This window comes from Nymphalis io, chromosome 4 (genome assembly GCF_905147045.1).
Source record: "Nymphalis io chromosome 4, ilAglIoxx1.1, whole genome shotgun sequence".
Lineage (NCBI taxonomy): Eukaryota > Metazoa > Arthropoda > Insecta > Lepidoptera > Nymphalidae > Nymphalis > Nymphalis io.
Window position 1 is genome coordinate 12,507,024 of NC_065891.1, and position 22,515 is coordinate 12,529,538.

The 22,515-nt window shown below is 30.7% G+C and overlaps 1 protein-coding gene across 4 annotated transcripts in view; it reads right to left on the reverse strand.

Annotated features, from left to right (window-relative positions):
- The window catches only part of LOC126768138 (DNA-binding protein D-ETS-4), a 37,001-nt gene that overhangs the window by 5,650 nt on the left and 8,836 nt on the right, over positions 1 to 22,515 (reverse strand). For 2 of the 4 annotated variants that reach the window (XM_050486067.1, XM_050486066.1), the window contains exons 2-4: positions 6,169 to 6,943; positions 5,565 to 5,719; positions 1,963 to 2,104 (exon numbers count right to left, since the gene is read on the reverse strand). In XM_050486067.1, coding sequence (XP_050342024.1) covers positions 1,963 to 2,104; positions 5,565 to 5,719; positions 6,169 to 6,943 — 1,072 coding nt within the window. Of the gene's footprint in view, positions 1 to 1,962; positions 2,105 to 5,564; positions 5,720 to 6,168; positions 6,944 to 10,828; positions 11,072 to 22,515 lie in introns of those variants that run through there. The other 2 variants (XM_050486068.1, XM_050486069.1) reach the window with 2 other exon arrangements.

Sequence of the window (22,515 nt, forward strand, 5' to 3'; positions counted from 1 at the left end):
ATATTATTCGTTTCATAACCTTTTAAAAAAAATTATTAAAATCTAAGTTCGTTAAAATAATCCATAAATTATTATATGAAATGTTTCAGTTTAGCAATCTGTTTAATATCTTAATGAATGTCTAATTCTTGAATATTTTACTAAAGCAATATATTATTTAGCAAAAACACAGAAAAATATTATAGGTATATAAATCAAATTAATTATTTGACAACATATATCTATGTTTGAAAATCGTTTCTTTTATATCATTAATCTCACCGACGCAAGAAATTACACCAATAATAACGCCTTCCTGTCGCATTCTAGATCAAAAGAGCGATACATATCAATTGGATTTTATATAAAATTTTATAATGTCAACGGTTTCATCTTGACCAATACATATTCGACCTTGCGGGTCCGGTGGCACAGCTCTCTGTAACTAGGTCTTCGAGAAATGTTATAAAAAGCTGGCTTGACGTATAAGGGCCTGCGTCGAGAGGAATAGAACTCATTGACGATGTGCGTGATGGCCTAACTGTATATTTATGTGCTTTTGATAATTTATAATATTTTATATTCCATTGATCTGAAGGATAAGATAAAATTGCGTGATAGTTTTACGATCTGCGAATATAACTTATTTATTATTTTCTTATTTAGATATTGCAACAGTAGAGATGTTATCATTCCTTTATATCCAAACAATTGTCTGATTTTAAAATATTTCGTCTAAACAAATTGTTATTTACTGAACGTTTGTGTAGCTAACTTTATAAAGTATGACCTACACAATGTTTGGAATGCTGAACAGCTAGAGATAATTGCCCGTAGCTGTTTCCTGTGCCACTATCAATACTTTTTTTAAAACGTCTGGCTGTAAACATCACAGATATTCTCATTCTGTTAATGTAATAAGTTTTACTCATTTAGTAATTTATCTACGCAATGAACGGCTTTAAATAAGTACTTTTAAAAAAACTTTTAATATTTTAAATTTGTTTAATAAAGTAATATAAATGTAAGTTTATTAATTAACATTGATATTTTAAATTTCGAATCGAGATATGTCATTACTAAAATGTCATTTGGACATTAAGATATTTAATGTGTCAATTGAAGAATATACGTATTATATTAGGTTTATAGTATTCTAGAAAATTTCGAAGCGTTCCGCATTATCAATACACTGGACGTCCTCTTTCTGTCTATCTACAATTCCCTCGTAAAGCAAGTGAATAGTTTCAACGTATAGCTTCACTAGGCCATATATCATTGAGTCGTTTGTCTCAATGTGGGACCTCGCATCGGCTAACGGTGATCACAATACAAGCTGATGCATTGCCGTGCTACATAGCATCAACTGCCTTTGTGCTGTTTCATATCAACTATTGTTAAATTTTAAATGCCCATAAACAAGTAGTAATATAGCTTATTCAATAGTGTATTGTATTTGTAAATATCATGAATTAATGATTGGACTAACTATGCCGGCATTGATACGGTCTTCTGGTGTGTAGTTTTTAATTCAATCATCCTATTTCAATCAATTGGATTTATATTTTAATTTATTATGTCTATATTATAATTCTATAACTGTTTTATTTGTTTGTGTTCAGAAAAAGAAATGGAAACAGAACCGCATTTATTATTTATGTTAGCGTTTAGAGCAATCAATAGAAGTTATTATGATAAAATTTCGACCACTATGCGAATACTAGTATTGTTTAAAGTGACAAAAATCTTTAAAAAAAACATGTATAAAAAAATCCCGCACTGTAGTTACATAGGGGAATAACTTCTCAACTTTCTTAACAAACATAAGATTTCGATCTTACATTTTTAGACTTTGTATTTGTTGTACAGCATGCTGCCTACAATGCCCTTGGTTTATAATAAGTTCAGTCAATCTCCATGGACTTATACTATGGAAATAAAAAAAAAACAGGTCAACAGTCAGCTTAGAATTTAATTACGTACCATCACTCATATCATCAGGCGATGGTAGGCAAGGGGGTGCTGGTGTAGGTGAAGGTTGTTCGTGTTCCACCCACTGACTTCTCCAGCTCTCGTGCCTCGCTGCCTTCCAAATCTCGAGCTGAGCGTATAGTGTGCTTCCGGCCTAAAATAATGTTTTTTTTAGTTCAAACAGTAATTTATATACAATATCTAATGTATTAAATAAACTAAGTTCAGACGTATGTGTACATATATATCGTAAAATAAAAATAATAAATGTTTTAGGCGTTTTAAGAAATAATTTAAGTTGAGCAAATATTTACTATAATATAATTTAACAAAATATAATGTTTGTTAATGTATGTAGTGTTTACAAATGTAACAAAAAATTATTGAACTACAATATATACCATACATACACAAAGAATTCAATAGTATTTAATTATAATAATAACTATATACACGTATTTATATTACAATAAGACGAGAAAACAGTCTTTGTGTGGACTTTGAGCATGCATACATAAAATACAACGAATTATATAATTTGTTTACTAATTATTTGCTGATAAAATTTTCACTTTCCTGCAAAAAAGCAAGTTTTCCGATATCTTCAATTAAAATCACACCACAACGAGTTTTAATTTCCTAAATATAATTTTTTACTATATGTTTAAGAAGAAATAATAACGGTTGGTCGTATTTTAAGCGTATATATTATTATGACTGAATCAGTCTCATTTATGTATTATTTACTTTAAATTATTACTTTTATCTCTTGAACTTGTCTTGTTTACATCGATTTATGATTTGAAATCACAGATTGTTACAATTTGTATGCAAACATCGGTTGTAGCGACGTCGCGGAACTTTCATCGGCCTTGGAGAAAGTCGGAGCACTGACGCGTACGATGACAACTGTCAAGTCTGGTGATTAGATTGAGAATACATTGCTACCACTGAATTACGAGCGTACTCATCATACAATCTTAACTACAAACATATATATACTTCCCTACAATAAAAAAAGTTTTACATATGTATGGAATAAAAAAAGAATTGGAGCAAATAATAAAGCCCTCAAAGTATGATCGTCAATGTCGAATTGTTTTCGATTTATTCGAATTTCAAATATATTGGTATTTATCTTATCTTTTCAAATAGATTACATGATCGTTAAGTGCTCAATCTTTGTTTGATCATCTATAATGTTGAGTGCTTTAGAAAACAATCGTTACAATTGTTTCGCAGCAAAGCAATTATATAAAAGATAATTAAAGACTAAACGATAGAAAGGTACCTGTTCTTTTTCTTATTTTTAAATTGGCAATTGACTGAGATGTGTACTTAAGCTCACTTTCCATTGTTCATATAACGCAAGGTCGTGAGGACGTAAATTTATATATAAAAAATAACTACATTTTGCGAACGCGTCGTATAATAGCGTAAGTGTCGTCATACTATCCATTGATGAAGTCAAACAGTTACAACGTAATAATTTGATAACGCATTGATTGCGTTATTACTTGAATAAATATCTTTAAACTTACGTATGGAATTTCCAAAGTGCAATTACGTTACGACTCCAGTTTTGTATTTATTACATAAAAGTTGCGTATACGTAACTCCTAAACGGATTTCCTTGTTTAACGAAGCGTGAAGTCCAAATAATCTTCGAAGACTAGACCGAACGTAAGCAATAGTAATTTAAATTTAATTTAATAATTTATATAAAAATATCGAAATTTATTTACATTTTTTTTAAATAAGCAAAGAGATAAATCACACGTACATTGTAAAGTTAAATATAATTCAATGTTTTGTGATTTAAAATTAATTTCAGCTTAATTATATATGATAAGATAATTAATGGGACTAACAGAATTAAAGGTTGTGAATGCATCAAATAATTTGATAATATAATAAATGGAATTTTCCTGATCTTAAAAAAAATATATTTGAGAAGAAATTTAACAATCACGAGTCTCTTACGAATATCTGGACTAGTGCTTAATAAAGTGTGTGAGCAAACACGTGCCGTCGCTCGATCGATGTTTTAGATGAAATTTTGAAAAATTTTTTAGCGTCATTCGAAAAGAGATCAAGGGAAGCCATAGAGTATTTTTCACTAAACCACATCACAGATAATTATTATTAAATAAATTAAATGGTATTATTTTTTCCGGTTTTTTGCGGGGTAATTGAGGTTAGTAATTAATATGTAATAAGTAAAATCTTAACAAACGTCTATAAGAATGAATGCTATATTTTTTAATACAAGACCAAAAATACAACGAAAATAATCCAAATACGCGAATCGCGAGGTTGAGGGTCGATTCTAGTAATAATAAACAAATATATTAAAGGAATAATTTGTTTACTAAAGCCGTTAATAAATAAACAAGTCATATCAGCGTTCGAGTTTCGAACTATGTTTATCAATGCCCTTAATCGGTCTCAGGGTCACGTGATTGAAACTATTCCAAAGTTAAACGAAATGTCAACATGACACTGATTAAAAACACGTTTAAATTCAAACTGTCCTCGCTAATTCTTCAGAATGGACTTTGAACATACAGGTAGGACTGTAACATTTTCCCAGTTAATAAATAAAGTACCCTGAAGAGTTTTATCATTTTTACCTGTACGGCATTGTTATCCAGTAGACATAATATGTGGGTTTCATTAAAATCAACTTAATATTCGCATTTATTAGTGCCCATTTGAGTGTATAAAATACATAATTTATAAGATTTATTTATGCTATATATTACTAAAAAAATAAATTTATCAATAAATAATTTATAACTATTCCTTATTTTATAATTTAAAACGATACTCGTTATTAAGCAAAACAGTTGCAGTCTGTACGAACCTTATATATTAACCTAAATAGCTATAAGTACAATAATAACCATTTATGTTAATTTAAAATAAAAATAAGAACTTGAAAAATCACCATTTGTAACCTGGGGGCATTCAAAACGATCATATAAAAACAAATTTGTCCGCAGGCAACAGATAGTTGGATATTTATTGACAATACTGTAAAGGTCAAAGAGACTCGTCGTATAAATGATATTAAGAAGACATTCAATGATTGCTATTAGATTAATTTTAATCAAAATGACTCATCATCGAGTTCACACGTGTCTATTAAGTTAAAATATATATATAATATAAATTTTAATAATATTATATTATAAACGGCTCAAAATAAATTATAATTACCAACACTCATTTAATTTTGAAATAGGGACAGTAGATATTCTGTAACAATAGCTAATCGTAGAACACGATCATGAAATGTCAGAAATGATGTGTGACTCGCGGTTTCGCCCGCATATTAGGTTGAGAGATGTTTGTGTTGTAGGGAGGGGTTATTATAAAAAGTAGTTTATGTCCTTTCTCGGGGTTCAAGCTTGCTTCATACCAAATTTCATCAAAATCGGTTCAGCGTTCTACCCATGAAAGCGTGACAGAAGGATAAAGAACACACGCATCGATGACCATAATTCGGTGCTCAACATTTCACACGTAAGACTCGATAGTATAGCAGCTGAACTCAGTTCTTACATGCGAATGTAAGCTCTCGTATAAACATATTTTGTAAGTTCACTTACTTGTGGTGCCCTTTGATTAAATTCGTCTTCAGTGAGCGCGATTAGTGCTGCGCCGTCCATTGCAAAATATTCAGCAGGTACCATCGGCAAATTGAAATGTTGGAGTGTAAACACGACCCACGATTTGACGTCACTGGTATTCCATTGCATTGGATCTGTTGAGATAGTTTTATGTAGAAATATTTTAATATAATAAATACTTATAAAAAAAATACATGAAAATTGTACTGAACTTTAATTACGTCTATGCAAAAAATATAACATGATTATGTTTGCGTTAGAGATGATCAAAAGACGTATTTAAAAAACGAACATTGCGTAATCAACCATTTTTATGAAGTTCTTAGAATCTATTTATAATCTTTATTTGCTGATGTAGTAGTTCAAGTCTCTACAAGGAAATACTTATTTTTTTACCGTATTGCCGTAATGATGACGTAATTGATATTAATTATTCTGTCATAGGTCGATCGTCGTGATTGAATCGCAGTGCCTACATTCTCATATCTTAGACATCATAGAAGAATGTTTATTACGGGACCGTTCACATATGTATGAATTGTATTTAAATGATAAATAGCCAATGCACAAGTACGTGACTCACCTGGTGATATGCCCAGTACGGTGCAAGTGTTGTCTACATCTCGCTTAGACTGTTCAATAGCCATTGTGAGCACGCGGTCTATGTCAGGCGCCACTAGAGCTTCATCTCCGGCACCACCACTACTTTCTTCCATTTTGACACTTCCTAATTCTAATGGAATAGGTCTCAAATTGAGTCGCTTTTGGAATGACGTATCTTCAAGCGCTGATCGTAGGAGAATGTGATCTCTTGGCTCCTCGACTTCTATTTTAGGTGTTATATAAGTTTGTTGTACACTCTCTTGTAATATTTGATTCTCTTTCAGAAGCTCCTCGATATCTATGTATTCTTCGTGTTGAGGAACAGGTGATGAGTATTGATTGTGGCTACCATACGAAACGCAAGAACCTGACGGTGATAACGGGTAGGGTGATGCGAAACCAGGAACTGATAATCTGTTTGGTTCCTCTTTGATAAATATCGGGGAGTATTGTAAGGAATTGTAAGGAGAAGAAGGTTGGAGCGCCACGGTTGGGATTGATCCCTCGTCTGATGAGGGAGACGGAGTTGGGTAACCTTCGAAATCGTACAGGCGTTCAAGGTAATTGTTATCTTCTGGGTATGGTGGCGGTGGCTTGATATGTGTCGGAGGGGAGTGCAACATGGGTTCTGGTGGGGATTCGGCGCCGAGAAGGCGCAAGAGATGATGAATGTCAGCGGGGGAAGTTGGTACCGCTCTCTCACCCTGGGACGCCGATGGGGGGCTGCACCCAGACCGGGGCACCGTCTGTGGCATCTGTTGACAAATAAATAAAAAAATTTAAATATAAATTAATATGAGAAACACTCATATGGTGTATATACCATAAAGACAGAATGTATTACGCATTTATTATATTAACTATCTATGGAAAATAACAGCAATTCTATCTTGCATGATTGAGGTGATTCTATTAAGCCATCAAACATATTTTCTATTCTCATATTTAGTACTTATATTAATTATATGAGTCTGGAGTATATTTTTTTAATTTAAAATGTATGAAACAACGGTTGACGGTAATTAAAGTATCATTTGTATACCCCTAATTTTAATACAAGGTTAGTTTGGATGAACCAAACGAAGGCCAAATTTTAATAGTTAAAACCATATATATGATATGAACGCTAAGATTTTGAGATGTTCGGTCAATCGCTTGCGTCAAACTTAGCCTATGACGTGAAACCAGATGTCCTAAACAAAATATCCTCTACATTTTACGCTTTGTTTATTTATCTAAACGTCAAAGTAATTTTAAATTAGACCTGACTCATTAACACGAAGCGAGATAAAAATAAACTGTCTAAATTTACTTTATAGCTATTCCAAATTTTAGATATGACTTAGTTTTTAAAAGCTCAATCTCCCGTCGTTTTATGATTGCCTGGTACCTTAATTTAACGAACGTGTCATTTACACTTACAAAAAAGTGTTATCCAAGGCACGAAAAATAACTCACTCTCAATAGCGACAACCCCATCGTTGTTAGGACAGCGGATAACTGAGAAATTTTCCTTTTCAATTCCAAAAGTAAGTGCAAGTTTAACCGGTCGGTTAAGGTATTTGCATTAATAATATCAGAACAAAGATTTTCCCATGTGACATCTTGATAATTGCCTCACGCAACGTGAGAACATTCATACGATAAATACACGTGCTTAATTCAAAGGCAAGCTAAGACTGCAACATTATTCGCAATTTTGATGATGAATTTTTGATTAATATTTTAAGATCTTATCTTCGAACAGTGAGTACAACCCTAGTCAAGCACAACTAATTATACTGTGCTTAATTTGTGTTTATTATACTTTTTGTGCTCGGTGGTAAAAGAAAACATCGTGAGAAAACCTGCATGTGTTGGATGAAAATCTTCTACGTGAGTAACTAAGAAACTGTCACTTTACTTTTACTTTAATTTAACACAAAACATGTTCTATATTTAACTCCATTACTATATCGAGATGCGTATGCAGATAGTGTAATTTATAAATGGTTCAAGGCAATTATTTATCGACATTTTATTATGTTTAGATTACCTTCTGTAAATTTTATTGTTAATTAATCTAATATGATACAATATCACATTGTCTTCAATTCGTTCATTTTATTTATGATATGTGTAGTATATAAGAAAGTCTATCGAGAGAGAAAATGCAATATTTTTCATATTTAAACTTGGTTTACGTTTTAAAAAATATAATTTTACGTAAAAAAAAGTATTTATCGTCTGACAGTTATAAGTCACTAATTATAGTGTTATTGAGGACATGCGGACTGTCATTTATAAAAAAATACATATTTATAATAATATAATTTCTTTATAAATAGCGAACGAGCCGCTTGTGTAACAATTATAATATATTCAACAAATAGATAAAAACAACCTCATTTATATATTACGCATTCGAGATATAATTTATAGGCTTAAATTATTTTCAGGTCAGATGCCCGACAAGATGTTTTAATGTCATAATTTAGAGCAGTATGTAAGTCGTGTATTACGTAAATGATTTGAATTAAAATTCATCAATCTCATTAATTTTTATATTAATATTTTACTTGGGCTTTGTACAAACCCGTCGAGGTGGATACTAAATATATATTTTACCGCCAAACAGCAATGCTTTGTATTGTCGTGTTTTAATTTTAAGGGTGATTAACATTGTAACTACAGGCACAAGAGACATAACGTCTTAGATCCCAAGGTTGGTAGCGCATTGACTTTGTTACTGTGTTTAACTATTACTGTGATTACATATGAAATTAGATAATTATAAAAGAATAAATAATATAAAATTTCCATAAAATATATATAACTAACATTAAAACATAAGAATGTTATGTAGAAATGTTTCTGTCAAAGTTTCTATCAAATTAATATTAATGATCAAATTGATAAAAACTTTATTTTTATTTTCATGGTGCTGCTAATATCTTGCCTTAATTCTTGTGCATATAATTAAAACGCAATGGCGTTTAGAATACTTGAATCATAAACGAAGATTACGAGTTCAGATTCAGGTAAGTACCGTTAAAAATGCATGTACTTAATTCTTCTTTTTAATTATTTATATATAATTATTTAAATAAATGCATGTCATGTTCAAATCAACGCTTCATCAATTGATATTTTTTAATAAAAAAATTTAGGCATTCGACTGATAAATATTACGTGTAAGTCCGAATAATATGAATAAAAAAATTTATATGTAGTTAATAGCTAAAGTTGTTAGGTATGCGGAAGTATTAGACATACCAACGTGTATGAAAAGAATTTTTGGGTCTGCACAATCTGATGCGGAATAAATTCTTGTGCATATAATTAAAACGCAATGGCGTTTAGAATACTTGAATCATAAACGAAGATTACGAGTTCAGATTCAGGTAAGTACCGTTAAAAATGCATGTACTTAAGTTTTTTTTTAATTTGTAGTCGATAATAATTGAAAATATCGTGAGATAGCCTGCACATTACACATGGTGAAAGAAGCTCCAAACCTTGACCTAACAAGTACAGTGGTTGTTTAACAGAGCTGTGTGGCATTCACAGGCTGTTCAGTATAATTGGACTGAACTCAATGCAGAAGGTGATCGAATAACTCATTGCAATGTGTGGTTGAATAAGATTTTGTAATGTAACTTTACAAATAATAATTTCGAATTTGTATTGATATTGTTAAGGGTAACAATATTTATATGTCATCGTCGAATTTCAACGTAACTTGATTTTAGAGCAGCCCAGACATGCGCGTGATCAGACAGATCTCAGCCTTCTGTAACGACTTCGACGAGACCTTGGGTTTTTCACGAATGAGCTGTATTTAGACATTGTCGAAATATATAACACGTGTAAAGATTGAGTAGTCATTTTTGACGTGTTTCATTGTCTCGTATTTTACAAATCTTGCTTGCTTGGTTGCCGATTGTTAATTATTGAAAGTTAAATATTAAATTTAGTATTTTCCAAAACTTGATGCGTCAAGTCACGTGTACTTCAACACTATACTTTTGCATAATACAACAATAGCCATACTAGTCTCGTTACGAGATGTCTCATACAGATTAACTTAAATTGCCCATTAGTTTTGGCAGAACAGCACCGATTTACAACCTTTTCAGAACATCGTTAAAACAAAATAGAACTCTATGTGGCTGGAATAAAGTTTACAATCTATTGCAGCACAGTATTCGTACCGATTCGAACTGAACGATTTGAACTGTGCTCTTTACTCCTTTTTATGGCACTTAAACAAAGCTCGCAAAACATTTGGAACATGTTTCGACAACTATAAATATAAAATGTTAAAAAGTACAAAAAAAACCGAAATTGCTGGAAATCCCGCTAAGTTTGAGAACAATAAATTATGAATAAACGACAAGAACATATTTTATTAAAGTTAGTTGTCTCGATTTAACATTAAATCATCTTACATTGAAAGACATAAATAAATGAAGCTCGAAATATTTGAAATAATAAAATATAATTTAGGTTAACATTTATAATCGCGAAAACTTTAAATATAAACAGATCAAACACCGTTTGAAAATCGATTTATATCGATTGAATCGACAAAACAGAGATAAATTTCTCGGAGCCGGCTGTAAAAGAAACGTCTTATCCTTCGTAATCTAATAACTCACATTAAGGCTCGCTCTTCAACGAAGAAAACAGTTCAATATCACTGATATTATTAAACAAAAATCCCCACTCACTCGAAATGTCAGCCGTGTCAGTGTTGAGCCTCTGTTGTTGCGACCATGTTGGATTTTGAGGTTAGGCTACACCGGCGACTGACTCGGCTGTTACTTAAGTTGAGGTTACGTAGTTTTTTTGGCCCATGACCGCGTGTGTACGGCGAGTAGATCACACAGCCACTGAGCTCTGCGTCCGCGCACACTGCCTTTGATTCAATGGAGGCCTGCGTCACGCCGGGAAATACGCTTCTAAACTAATATCGAACTTTAATAGTGTAATATGATCAATACTACACCGTATACGTCATTACTCGTTTAATTATAGATGACGTCCATTTGAATACAAATAAATCATTTCCAATCAATCTCTTGAATGATACAAATTAATATATTTTTCGTCCTTCCTCTTTCCAACAACTCAAAAATTATTTATTGTTTATAATACATTCCATGTTATATGTCAATATACATATAAATCGTATCGGGAACAATTATGATTTGCATTTATCTATCACGTTTCCTGTTTATAAACTAAATAACTCTTCATTTATTTGATTAAGAGGGAAAATTGTAAACACAAGAAAAAAAATGGTACTCGATTCAGTCTTTCACTCAAAATAAATACATACAAGCAAACAATATAATAGTTAATAACATTTCATTTTAAGTAATTTTAAATATATTCTAAATATCAAAAAGTAACTATTTCGTTATTTGTCCTCGCAATACAATCCAAATATCAAAGCAAAGCCCCAAATACAGGATATGATCAATTTCTAAACTTTAGTTTAAAAGTGGGTACCGCTGTTTTTTTAGTGGGGCGCACTCGGCGCCTTGGACATCGGCGAGTCCCACATACCCCTCCACTGTACTCGTGGGGGAAACGCGTAAAGCTATTTTCCAGCGTGATAAAAAAAATTAGGCGGCTATATAGCGTGATCGTTTATATATTTAACCGACTTTGTAAGAGCTTCTTAATTTGTGTGTATACGAGTCTATGTATTCTACGCGTGATTTAGCAGGGTTTGACTTGATTTTATCATTTGTTTTATCATAAGAAATGTATGTTATAGAATAGTTATATAAAGATATGCATTACATATAAACATTTGAACAACAACGTATTATTAATAAATTACAAAATCATTTTTAAAATAACGATTGCTTGAACGCAAAGCATACTTAAAGAACAATTTATTGTATTATGTTATCTATTTTCGGACCAAAAATTATTGTGTTAAACAAGCTGTGTATGTAAATATAAATATACTTTAATTGAATACTATTATATCAATTGATAATGCAACGTGAACATTGAATAATTTAATGCGTGTCACGTGATAATGTAATTAATATTCCATTATTTATTTATAAATTCAAACTGGTTATTCCAAAACGCCTATATTATGTTATTAATAATACTGAACAAGACTTGAAAATCCCATAAAGGATCCTAGAATGACAATACCTTGGAACCATTATACAATTTCTTAGTATCGATTGTATATTTATCTTAATACATATATACACTACATATATGTATATATGTTGATTAACATTTCTATTATGAAAACCAATAACATGCTTTATAAAAGTCGTTTCATCATTTTTGAATCGTTCAATCATTTTACAGATAAAGTAAATTAACAAGTTCGAAATTTAAGTAGATTCCATGTCGAAAAACCGACTAGAAATTCTTCTAATTTAACCTACTTATATTGCAAATCATAAAATAATATATGCTCCAATATTTATAATTCAATGTGATAAGGATTTAGACATTGTTACGAATTTAACTAAAGTTATTGTGTCGTTAAAGAACAAAAAATATATAAACAATGGAAGATGTAAGAAAAAACAATTGATCTGGTATACTCAAGGTAATATACGCTTACTATTATAAAATATTTGTAATAGTAAATATTTCTCTCTGACTACGTTACCGTATTTTGCTAAAAATACAATATACGAATATTTACATACCAAATAATTTTTGTATATTCTGAAAAAATTATAAATGTGAGAAATGGTAATGTGGAACGTATCAGTCAAATTTATTTAATAGTTTTTGATTCAATACTACAATATAAGCTGAACGTATCTCTTTATAATATTATTACTAATAATATTTTAAAATAAAAATTAAAAAAACTGTTACCATTTTACTGGAGGTAGGGCTATGTGCAAGCTCGTCTGGGGTGGTATTAGTACTACACTCATCAGATATTCTGCTGCAAAACAGCAGTACTTGGTATTGTTGTGTTCCGGTTTGAAGGGTGAGTGAGCCAGTGTAATTACAGGCACAAGGGACATAACATCTTAGTTCCCAAGGTTGGTGGCGCATTGGCGATGTAAGCGATGATTAACCTTTCTAGCAACGCCGATGTTTATAGGCGTTGGTGAACATTTACCATCAGGTGGCCCAAACGCTCGTCTGCCTACCTATTTTATAAAAAAAAAATACAAGTAACAAACGTGTATTGATTTTGATTGCGTATAATAACTATACATTTTTCGTGTTTCGGGTCCTATCCGCTGACGTTATAATTTTTTACAAACGATTCAAAATATTACATACGGATGATTAAACATTTTATGTATGTTAGATTATTATGATGACATAGTGCTATTTCTGTTAGCTATATGTATTCTACTACTATAATATTATTTAGCTGGAGATCTTTTAGTTGTCTCTGTCAAACTATCAATCCGATTCGACAAATTATTCTTGCTTTAATATTTTCTTGCTTTAATTTATTAGCTCATTTTAGCCGTAATATATTATCCAAAGCTATGAGTAATTGTTATCAATTGTATCGGTATAAATTTAAAATTCGAATACAGAGATATTCATTAAGGGGATATCCACATAAGAAAATCAGTTTGAAAAAAGAACCTAACCCACTACATTGTAAAGAAACTGAACGTAAAAATAAAATAACCAACTGCACTGTTATAGGCTAAGAAACGATGACGTCACGAGTCTTAGTTTCATTCATATTCTAATTATAAAACTGCCCCACACATACAAACATCAAATTACACACACAGCCGCAGGTTTTATGTGACGTGAAACACGTGGGAAAAACTTTAGTTCGTGATATAATTGTTTACGTACACGACAACATGCTAAAAGAACACAAACCCAATTGTATAAAAGGTAAAATGAACTCTATTTCATTGGAATGAAAGCAAAATTTCATTAACGTGTTTTATGAATATCATCCGTATATCTCTATTGCTATTCCTAGAATTATATGTGTACGTAATATGTAGCATGGAGTAAAATCATCTCTTTTATTATAATCATAGGAAAAGAGTACGTTTTGCGCGTCACGTGCGTCTCATTTTAACACTCATAAAAAAGACATCGACGAGCTTGTAGGTTATGTGTGAAATGAAAAAAAAATAATTGAAAATACTTTTGCATTTAATTAATTATTAAACAATATGATTATTCATTACATTAAATATATAAATACATAAATGGAATAAGCTTCAAGCTTTTTTTCAGCACAGGAGAAAAGGTTTAACCCTGCAGTGGTCTTGTACCACGTGACATGATGTCATGGCCTGGCCATTGGCCATGGCCAAATGTGCTATTATATGGACATATTTACAAAATATAGAATAAAACAAGATAAGTTTTTGTTAGTTGAGGTCAATTGAGGTTAAAGATATTATTTCAACAAACTTACAATGTATGCATAATGTAAGTTAAACAAATCATAAAATAATATACTTTTGTAAAAAAATATTACGCCTCATAATTATAATATTGATTCAATGACCTTGTGCCCCATATAATAAAATATATTATATCGAGTGATTTCGTTTTATTTTGTAAATGTATCACTATGCTACCGGATCTGGCATCGGGTAGGCTAGAATATCGTATATTCACAAAAAAGTATAAAAATCACGTGCGTATATTTTTCAGAAATTATGACGTCATACGAGGCTTTAGTAGTATACACAATATAATCAGTAACGTTTTAAAATACGAAATAAATCTTTTTTTCTTATTTGTAATGGTATATAATTTACTTAATACCTAAATTGAGTAACTAAAAACGTAAATATAAGGATTATTTATTACCTCGTGTCGTTATTAAATCGTGTTCCATATTTCGGATTACTATATAATAACATTACTTGCTATGTAATACTTGATAGAAGTAATAAAAAAATATTTCATAACAAAACAAATAGTATATTCATAAACCCATCACGCGCTTGCAAATGTATTATTGAATATCAAATTATCATTCAATGTTTCATTTCAACAAAGGGTCGAGAAAGGCTTACTGAATCAAAACAGCGCAGGCGCACGTTTATAGAATCGCCAATAGATAAACATAATGCGTTATGTAATCGGAAATGCCATCTGACTAACGCGTATAATCCTGGGCTTACTTACCACGTCGAGCAAATAAAAAACTAAGATGGTGAATAAGTTCCAACAAATCCAACAAACCGATTCCTTAAAAGAAATACTTTACCGTGAAATAAACGAATTAAGTTAAATCAATATACTATATTAAAGTAAGCTCTAGCGAGCACTTTCGTTTCGTCATTTTACAATAATAAATTAAATCAAAAGCCGTAACGTCAAGAACGGTGAAGAATCTTAGTAGTTACTCTTTTCCGACAATCAAGTTAAATTGTTAATTAAATACAGCTGAATTATTATTATTTATTCTACATGGATATCAACGAATATTTTTTCATGTATCATCATTTATCGAGTAAAACGCCTAATTAATCAATCAAAGCTTTGATTTACTCGATGAACGTAACAGCCGAGATGGCCCAGTGGTATGAACACGTGTATCTTAACCGATGATAGTGGGTTCACCCGAGCAATCACCACTGAATTTTCATATGCTTAATTTGTGTTTGTGATTATAATTCATCTCGTGCTTTACGGTGAAGGAAAACATCGGGAGAAAACCTGCATGTGTCTAATTTCCCTGAGATTCTGCCACATGTGTATTCCACCAACCCGCATTGGAGCAGCATGGTGGAATAAGCTCCAAACCTTCTCCTCAAAAAGGGAGAGGAGGCCTTAGCCCAGCAGTGAGAAATTCACAGGCTGTTACGATTCTTAAAAGTTAAAATCATTTGGGAATATTTATCTTATTTATATTAAGACTTTGTTATAAATACAACTGATCGCAATGCCATGCTAAGGTCATTAGTTATTTTTAGTACTTCACCTATTTATACAAGCAATACAACGACACGCCCACCTCGCATACATAATATGAGTAAAAAACAACTAGATATATATACGAAAAAGCCTTAAGGATATTCATGCAAATAACTTTGACTTTGCTGTAATCATTAACAACCTTCAAATTTTTTTTTAATTATAACAGGCTGATAGTCTTGCAACATGGCTACCTGTAATACTCATACCATACATAACCAATGCGCCACTATCTTTAAATGTTATGTTCCTTTATGCCTGGAGTTTCACTGGCTCACTGAACCTTTAGGCCAGTTTATTATTGTTCGGCGGTAGAGTATGTGATGAGAGGGTTGTATCCAGGGCTTAAACATGCCATTAAGTGAAATCTACTAGTTGATTTTGCAGTATTGTATACTTTTGATTGTAATATGTATAAAAAAAGTTTAAATAATTAATCAATGATATCAATTTATCAAAGTAGACATAGTTAAGAAGGATGTCTGGGTTGATACCAATTACTTATCAGTATTGTACCTTTAAGTATCAATAATTTGAAGACTATATTTCGCTTTGAATGGTGAGTGAACCAGTGTAATTACAGGAATAAATGAGCATTTTAGATCACATGGTTGACGCATTGAAGGAATAAGAAGCGTCTAAGAACGAAGGGGACCGCTTTCCATTATCTATTTAAATAAAATAAGGGTAAAAAAGAAAGTAAATAGAAAGAGAATTAAATTGGTATCGTCATAAAGCGAATCCATCCCTCCATAATATCCATTACGTTTATAAATCTACTTACTAATCCTCTACCCATTTCATATAATCCACTATGTTGCTTGTATTGTGTTATCAATACATCTGATAACAAGGTAGTAGATGGATATTATAGTCGATAAAATGTATAAAGGCCAACAAACTCTAACCGACAGCAAATTTCCAATGATGTTAGCCATTTCCTTGCAAAGCATTTGCTCACCTTAAACATATAACATTAAAACTAAATCAATATTTATTTTTAATTGCAGTACAGTATAGTAACAGTCTGTTATTGTCCCATTGCTGGGCTGAGGCCTCCTCTCCCTTTTGATGAGACTGTTTAGAGCTTATTCCACCACGTTGCTCCAATGCGGGTTGGTAGAATACAAATGTGGCTTAATTTCAATGAAATTAGACACATGCAGGTTTCCTCACGATGTTTTCCTCCACCATCAAGCACGAGATGAATTATAAACACAAATTAAGCACTTGAAAATTCAGTGGTGCTTGCCCGGGTTTGAACCTACGACCATCGGTTAAGATTCGCGTGTTCTAACCACTAGGCCATCTCGGCTGTTTTTAATTACATTAATATTATTGCCGATTCTGTTGTACGAAATCTTTTAATTTATTTAACCGTATATTGGTCCGTCTCTTGTATATAGTGTTAAAAAAGGATAGCTAGTTTTTAAATTCTGTCAGATTGATGTAGTTTAGATATTTTGTACAACAGACTTGGCGTACTTGTTTATTTGCTTATTATAAAAGATTAAAAATTAAATAAAAATACCTGATAATAATCTTTTGCACATATTTTGTATCTCCAGTATAGCATCATAACTCATTTATAAAGAAATGTACGGATTGTAAAGTTAAAATTAATTGAATCTAATTATATTATATTTAAAACAAATTCGACAACATGCAACTCAAAACGTCGGTGTGTCACTTAGATTTTTTTTGTCTCTATCAGAATTTATTCTAGAGTTTATCTAAGAGTTATCTCGGGAACAAAGTGCAGAGTTACTTGATAAGATAGCTTGACACTACGCGTCACAGAAGACAATGTTATTAGTTTGACGTCAGTTAATCGCCGTGGATTAATATTTTTGGTATTGTTTCTATTGTCAAACATTAACCCTTTAGTATTTTATATACTAGAGTGTATATGTGACTGCCACTTTGGTATTATAGATAGATTATGAGCCTTCACACCTCAAGATCCTGGATTAAATCGTAGTTGGCAGTGCTAACACTATCGTGGGTGGAAACCGACTTGCCATCCTATTGGATTATGAAATTGAAGGAATAACGAGTGTAATTGTGCTCGTGCACATGCAGGGTAGTCTTTTTCGAGAGTGGCATTTCGATTCTGGCATAGTCAGTCTAGACTTTAGACTAGAAGATATTGGATCAAGACATTTATTAAATAACCGCCAGAGTTGTTTTTTCTTATAAAGAATTTATTTCGTTTCTTTTTCTGTTTTGATATTTTTTCAATACTCCAAAACCAAATTAATACTTTTTAATTGAAAAGTTTTTTAAATTCAATTTGATTAATACAATTTTATTTAAATTTATGCGTTTCTATGAAATCTAACTTATAACATATAAGTGATTAATATTCGCTATTTTTTCCATGTAATTTCAAAAAGTTAAAATAGAAACCAAGATAGATATAATTAACATTTAAATATGCCGCATAATTTATTCAATTCTCGATAAGATCTTTTCTAACATAGGTAATATATACATACAATATAAATAAATATAAATAAGGAATATATTAAAACAACGGTGCTGATTTCTATTGTACGCAGTATTAACTAAACTTTGACAAGACTAAATGTCATCTCCTTCTAATATATTTAGTTAGCAAGGACAGCAATAGTCCCATCAAAATAAATTATTTTAGACTGTATACAAAATAAACAAAGTCTTAACTAAACTTATTCTCGTAAATCGAATATGCCATAGTTTCTATTCAAATAATATTACTTATCTCATTTTATCAAATAAGAAATAATTTAAAGTTTCTAATAAAATAAATTAACAAGTTTTTAATAAAAAACACAGATAAAAAATAACAATACACTGACACGTGTCTTGTATGTTTTTTAACGTTAGCGTTTTGTTTGTCATTGTAATTAAAAGGTTAATGCGATTGTATAGTTTTAATAACGACGCATAAAAACTTCAAAAATAAAATTTGTGCTAATAAAATTATTAATTTTGTTTTATTTAAAACTTTGTCAATCTATAAAAAATAGAAAATATTATTTTGTCTATGTATTAAGTCTTAAATAATCGTATTTGTTGTTTGATAAATACATAATCATAATCGAACTTTGCTTAATCGAACATTTGTTGGCACAAAGCTCAGTGCTCCGTCTGTAAGATCAAACAAAACAGGTCTTCAAGGCCTCTGGTTTTCCCGCTCACGGTGAAACAAGATGGCGTCTTATATACGAGCACATAACGCCTTTACTAAGCACATGGAATAATAAATTCTATCACTTCTTTATAGGGCTTTCATTCGTTTGTAAGAATAATAGACTTCACGTATGTTTTGAAAATTAAGTTTTTAAATATACATTTTATTTTAGTCATTATATCTGTTTCATAAAGGTGTTTTTTCTATGTGTTTTTGATGGTTGTTTCGACCTAGCAACAGACTTAAAAAAGCATTATTTTTTAAATATTTTACAGCTTGTTTCAAATTGGGTATAGTCGATCATGGCGCCAGATTTATTTGTAATTATTTTTTAATGTTTTAATGAAGCAGAAATATTGGTTTCGTAAATCAGGTTTTAGAATTCTTAACCTTTTCGATTTCAATAATTAAGATAAGATAAAAATAGTTGTTCGAGCTTTTTTTTGTTTTAATTAATCTCTAATTTGATTAATAACGAAAAATATCTTTATGCGTTAAAACGATTATGAAACTGATTAAAATATATCATGATATATTTTTATCATTTAAATAAATAATTCCAATATTTTAGATCAATAAAATGTTATAATTAATAACTTTGACAGTGTTCTTATAGTATTTATATATATTTATATACATATTCCTAGTACATATGTTTATATGTAGATACTTGTTTATTTATTTATTTGTAATAGCTCACTTACAACATACATATAAAGCATTAAAAAAATTAATTTATAAAACAATAATAGTGTATCTAATATGCATGTCAATTACAAGTGTACATAGCACTTCCAGATTCAATCTAAAAAAAATTCAAATTAAAAGGAACAGAAAATCATCAGTAATTTTTAAAAATGTCAAAATTAAATAATAAATAATGTCCTTGTTATAATAAAAAAATATATACTATTAATACTATTAAATAAATAAAAAACAACAAACCACTCAAACATATTTCTATAACTAAAAGTTTATTCAATGAACTATTAATATAAGACAAAGGATCAAGAAACACCGTTTACTATAATTTAGTGCAGTTTCACAAGGTCGTTACATATACCTACCACGAATTAATATGACGCAAGTACCTTTCACTCGCTCGATCAGTATAATAACGCAACAATATATACTCGAGAGTATTTATATGAGAACAATGATTATGTATTATATTACTATTTTACAATACAATGTTCAGTGACTAAACTGTACCTATCCCTTTCACACAAATAGTTTTCTCGTAGAACTCAATATTAAATAATTTAAGCAGTACGTTTTTTTTTCTTACTAAAAAAAGAATAATTTAAATTAGTATCAGTTTAAGGTTCGGGCTTAATCGTAGCCAATGAAATACAAGTACAATGTCCAAGTGAGAATAATACACCAATCGAGTAATGCTAATGTTATAAATAGACAAAAAAATTATATTATCAATAATATCGTAGATTACTTGATATACAATAAGTTATTTCAAAAAATATTATGTTTTTATTAATCGTTGAAAAAAATATTTTCTTTGGTTATATTTTCTTATAAAAATATTTTATAATGACAACAGCTTATCACAATGACTAGACTAGATATGCCCAGGGTCAAAGTCTAAAAACTTTATTCAATATAGAAGAATTGTACTTGCTTATTGATCAATAATCTACCAGCCCCGAAAATAAAAACTTCAGATCAGATATTCCATTTTTTTTATTTGAAATTACCAAGGTGTGAAATCATCTAAAAAGTCATTGTAATATGTCAAGTAATTTACGGTTCCCTTAAATTTTACAATTGAATATTTTTGAACGATTTTTGGGATCCCGTTGTAATCATAACTCGGACAGCAATATAACCCGACGGGAGATTAGGCGCGAGAACAATGACTTAACATGTTATACGAAACCATTACTCCTTAACTTCGGCTGTTGATGAGAATTATTTGACAGAAAAGCCCAATAGCTATTTAAGTAAGGATACCAGTAACCTGCCTGTGAATGTCCCACTGTTGGGCTAAGGCCTCCTCTCCTTTTTGATGAGAAGGTTTTGGAGCTTATTCCACCATGCTGCTTCAATGCGGTTTGGTGGAATACACATGTGGCAGAATTTCAGTGAAATTAGACATATACATGTTTCGTCACGATGTTTTTCTTCACCGTCAAGCACGAGATGAATTATAATCACAAATTAAGCACATGAAAATTCAGTGGTGCTTGCCCGGGTTTGAACCCACGATCATCGGTTAAGATTCACGCGTTCTTACCACTGGGCCATCTCGACTCTCGGCATGTAAGCATAAAGTAAATATAAAAAAAGGATTTGTGATCTTCAAATGTCGCCGAATGAGGTAAAATTCCACTAAAATTCCATTTAGCATTTACTTGTCAATTGCCTTTAGTGAAATATGTTTTCGACTCGGAGTGAAAACGTTATCGATTGTTAAACGATATCAAAATTAACAATTTACTACTGATTAAATCACTATAAAAGAATATTTTTTTTACGAATTCCAAATATTAAGACTATATTTTTGCGACACGAAAATTTGGTATAAAGAAAAACAATGATAAATTATACCTTAGGTTTGCATATTTTTGGCATAGAATCGAGTTGGATAACAAAAGCATAAAGCCATATTAATTAAAATAGCACGCGAAGGCTGGACAAATTTTATGCCATAAAACTCGAAATCGTTTTTTTTTTTTTAAATTTTATAATCGTTTTTTGTGCCTTTGCTTTTTTGGGAATTATTTTTGTCTTCGTATTTCGTTCTGTAACGTATTTCTCTTTTGTCATATACAGGTTTCCTTACGATGTTAAACACAGATTAAGCATTTTTTTAATTCAATTGATACTTGCGTGGAATGAAATCCCAATTATCGGTAATTTTAATTTAATTATTTTGTAAATTAAAATAATATTATTATTAGAACTTAAAAAATAAAGTTACGTTCATGATATAAACAAACGCGACCTTTCGATAAATAAAATTTCCTAGAAATTGGAACGAAAATTAAATAAATGAATATTATAAATAAAAACTGAATCATTTGTGGGACTTACTAAATGTGTATTTTATTCGTTTCTTATTTACCTGTTAGGGTCTCGTATATTCGCAATATTGTGAATCACACTCCGAGATGGAAAGTCTGGAAGCCTTGCAACACTGAACCTAACGGCCTTCGTTAGGAATTTGTTTTTTTTTTTCATACAATGATGCAAATAGTATATAAAAAAGATGTTATGTCAATAAAATGT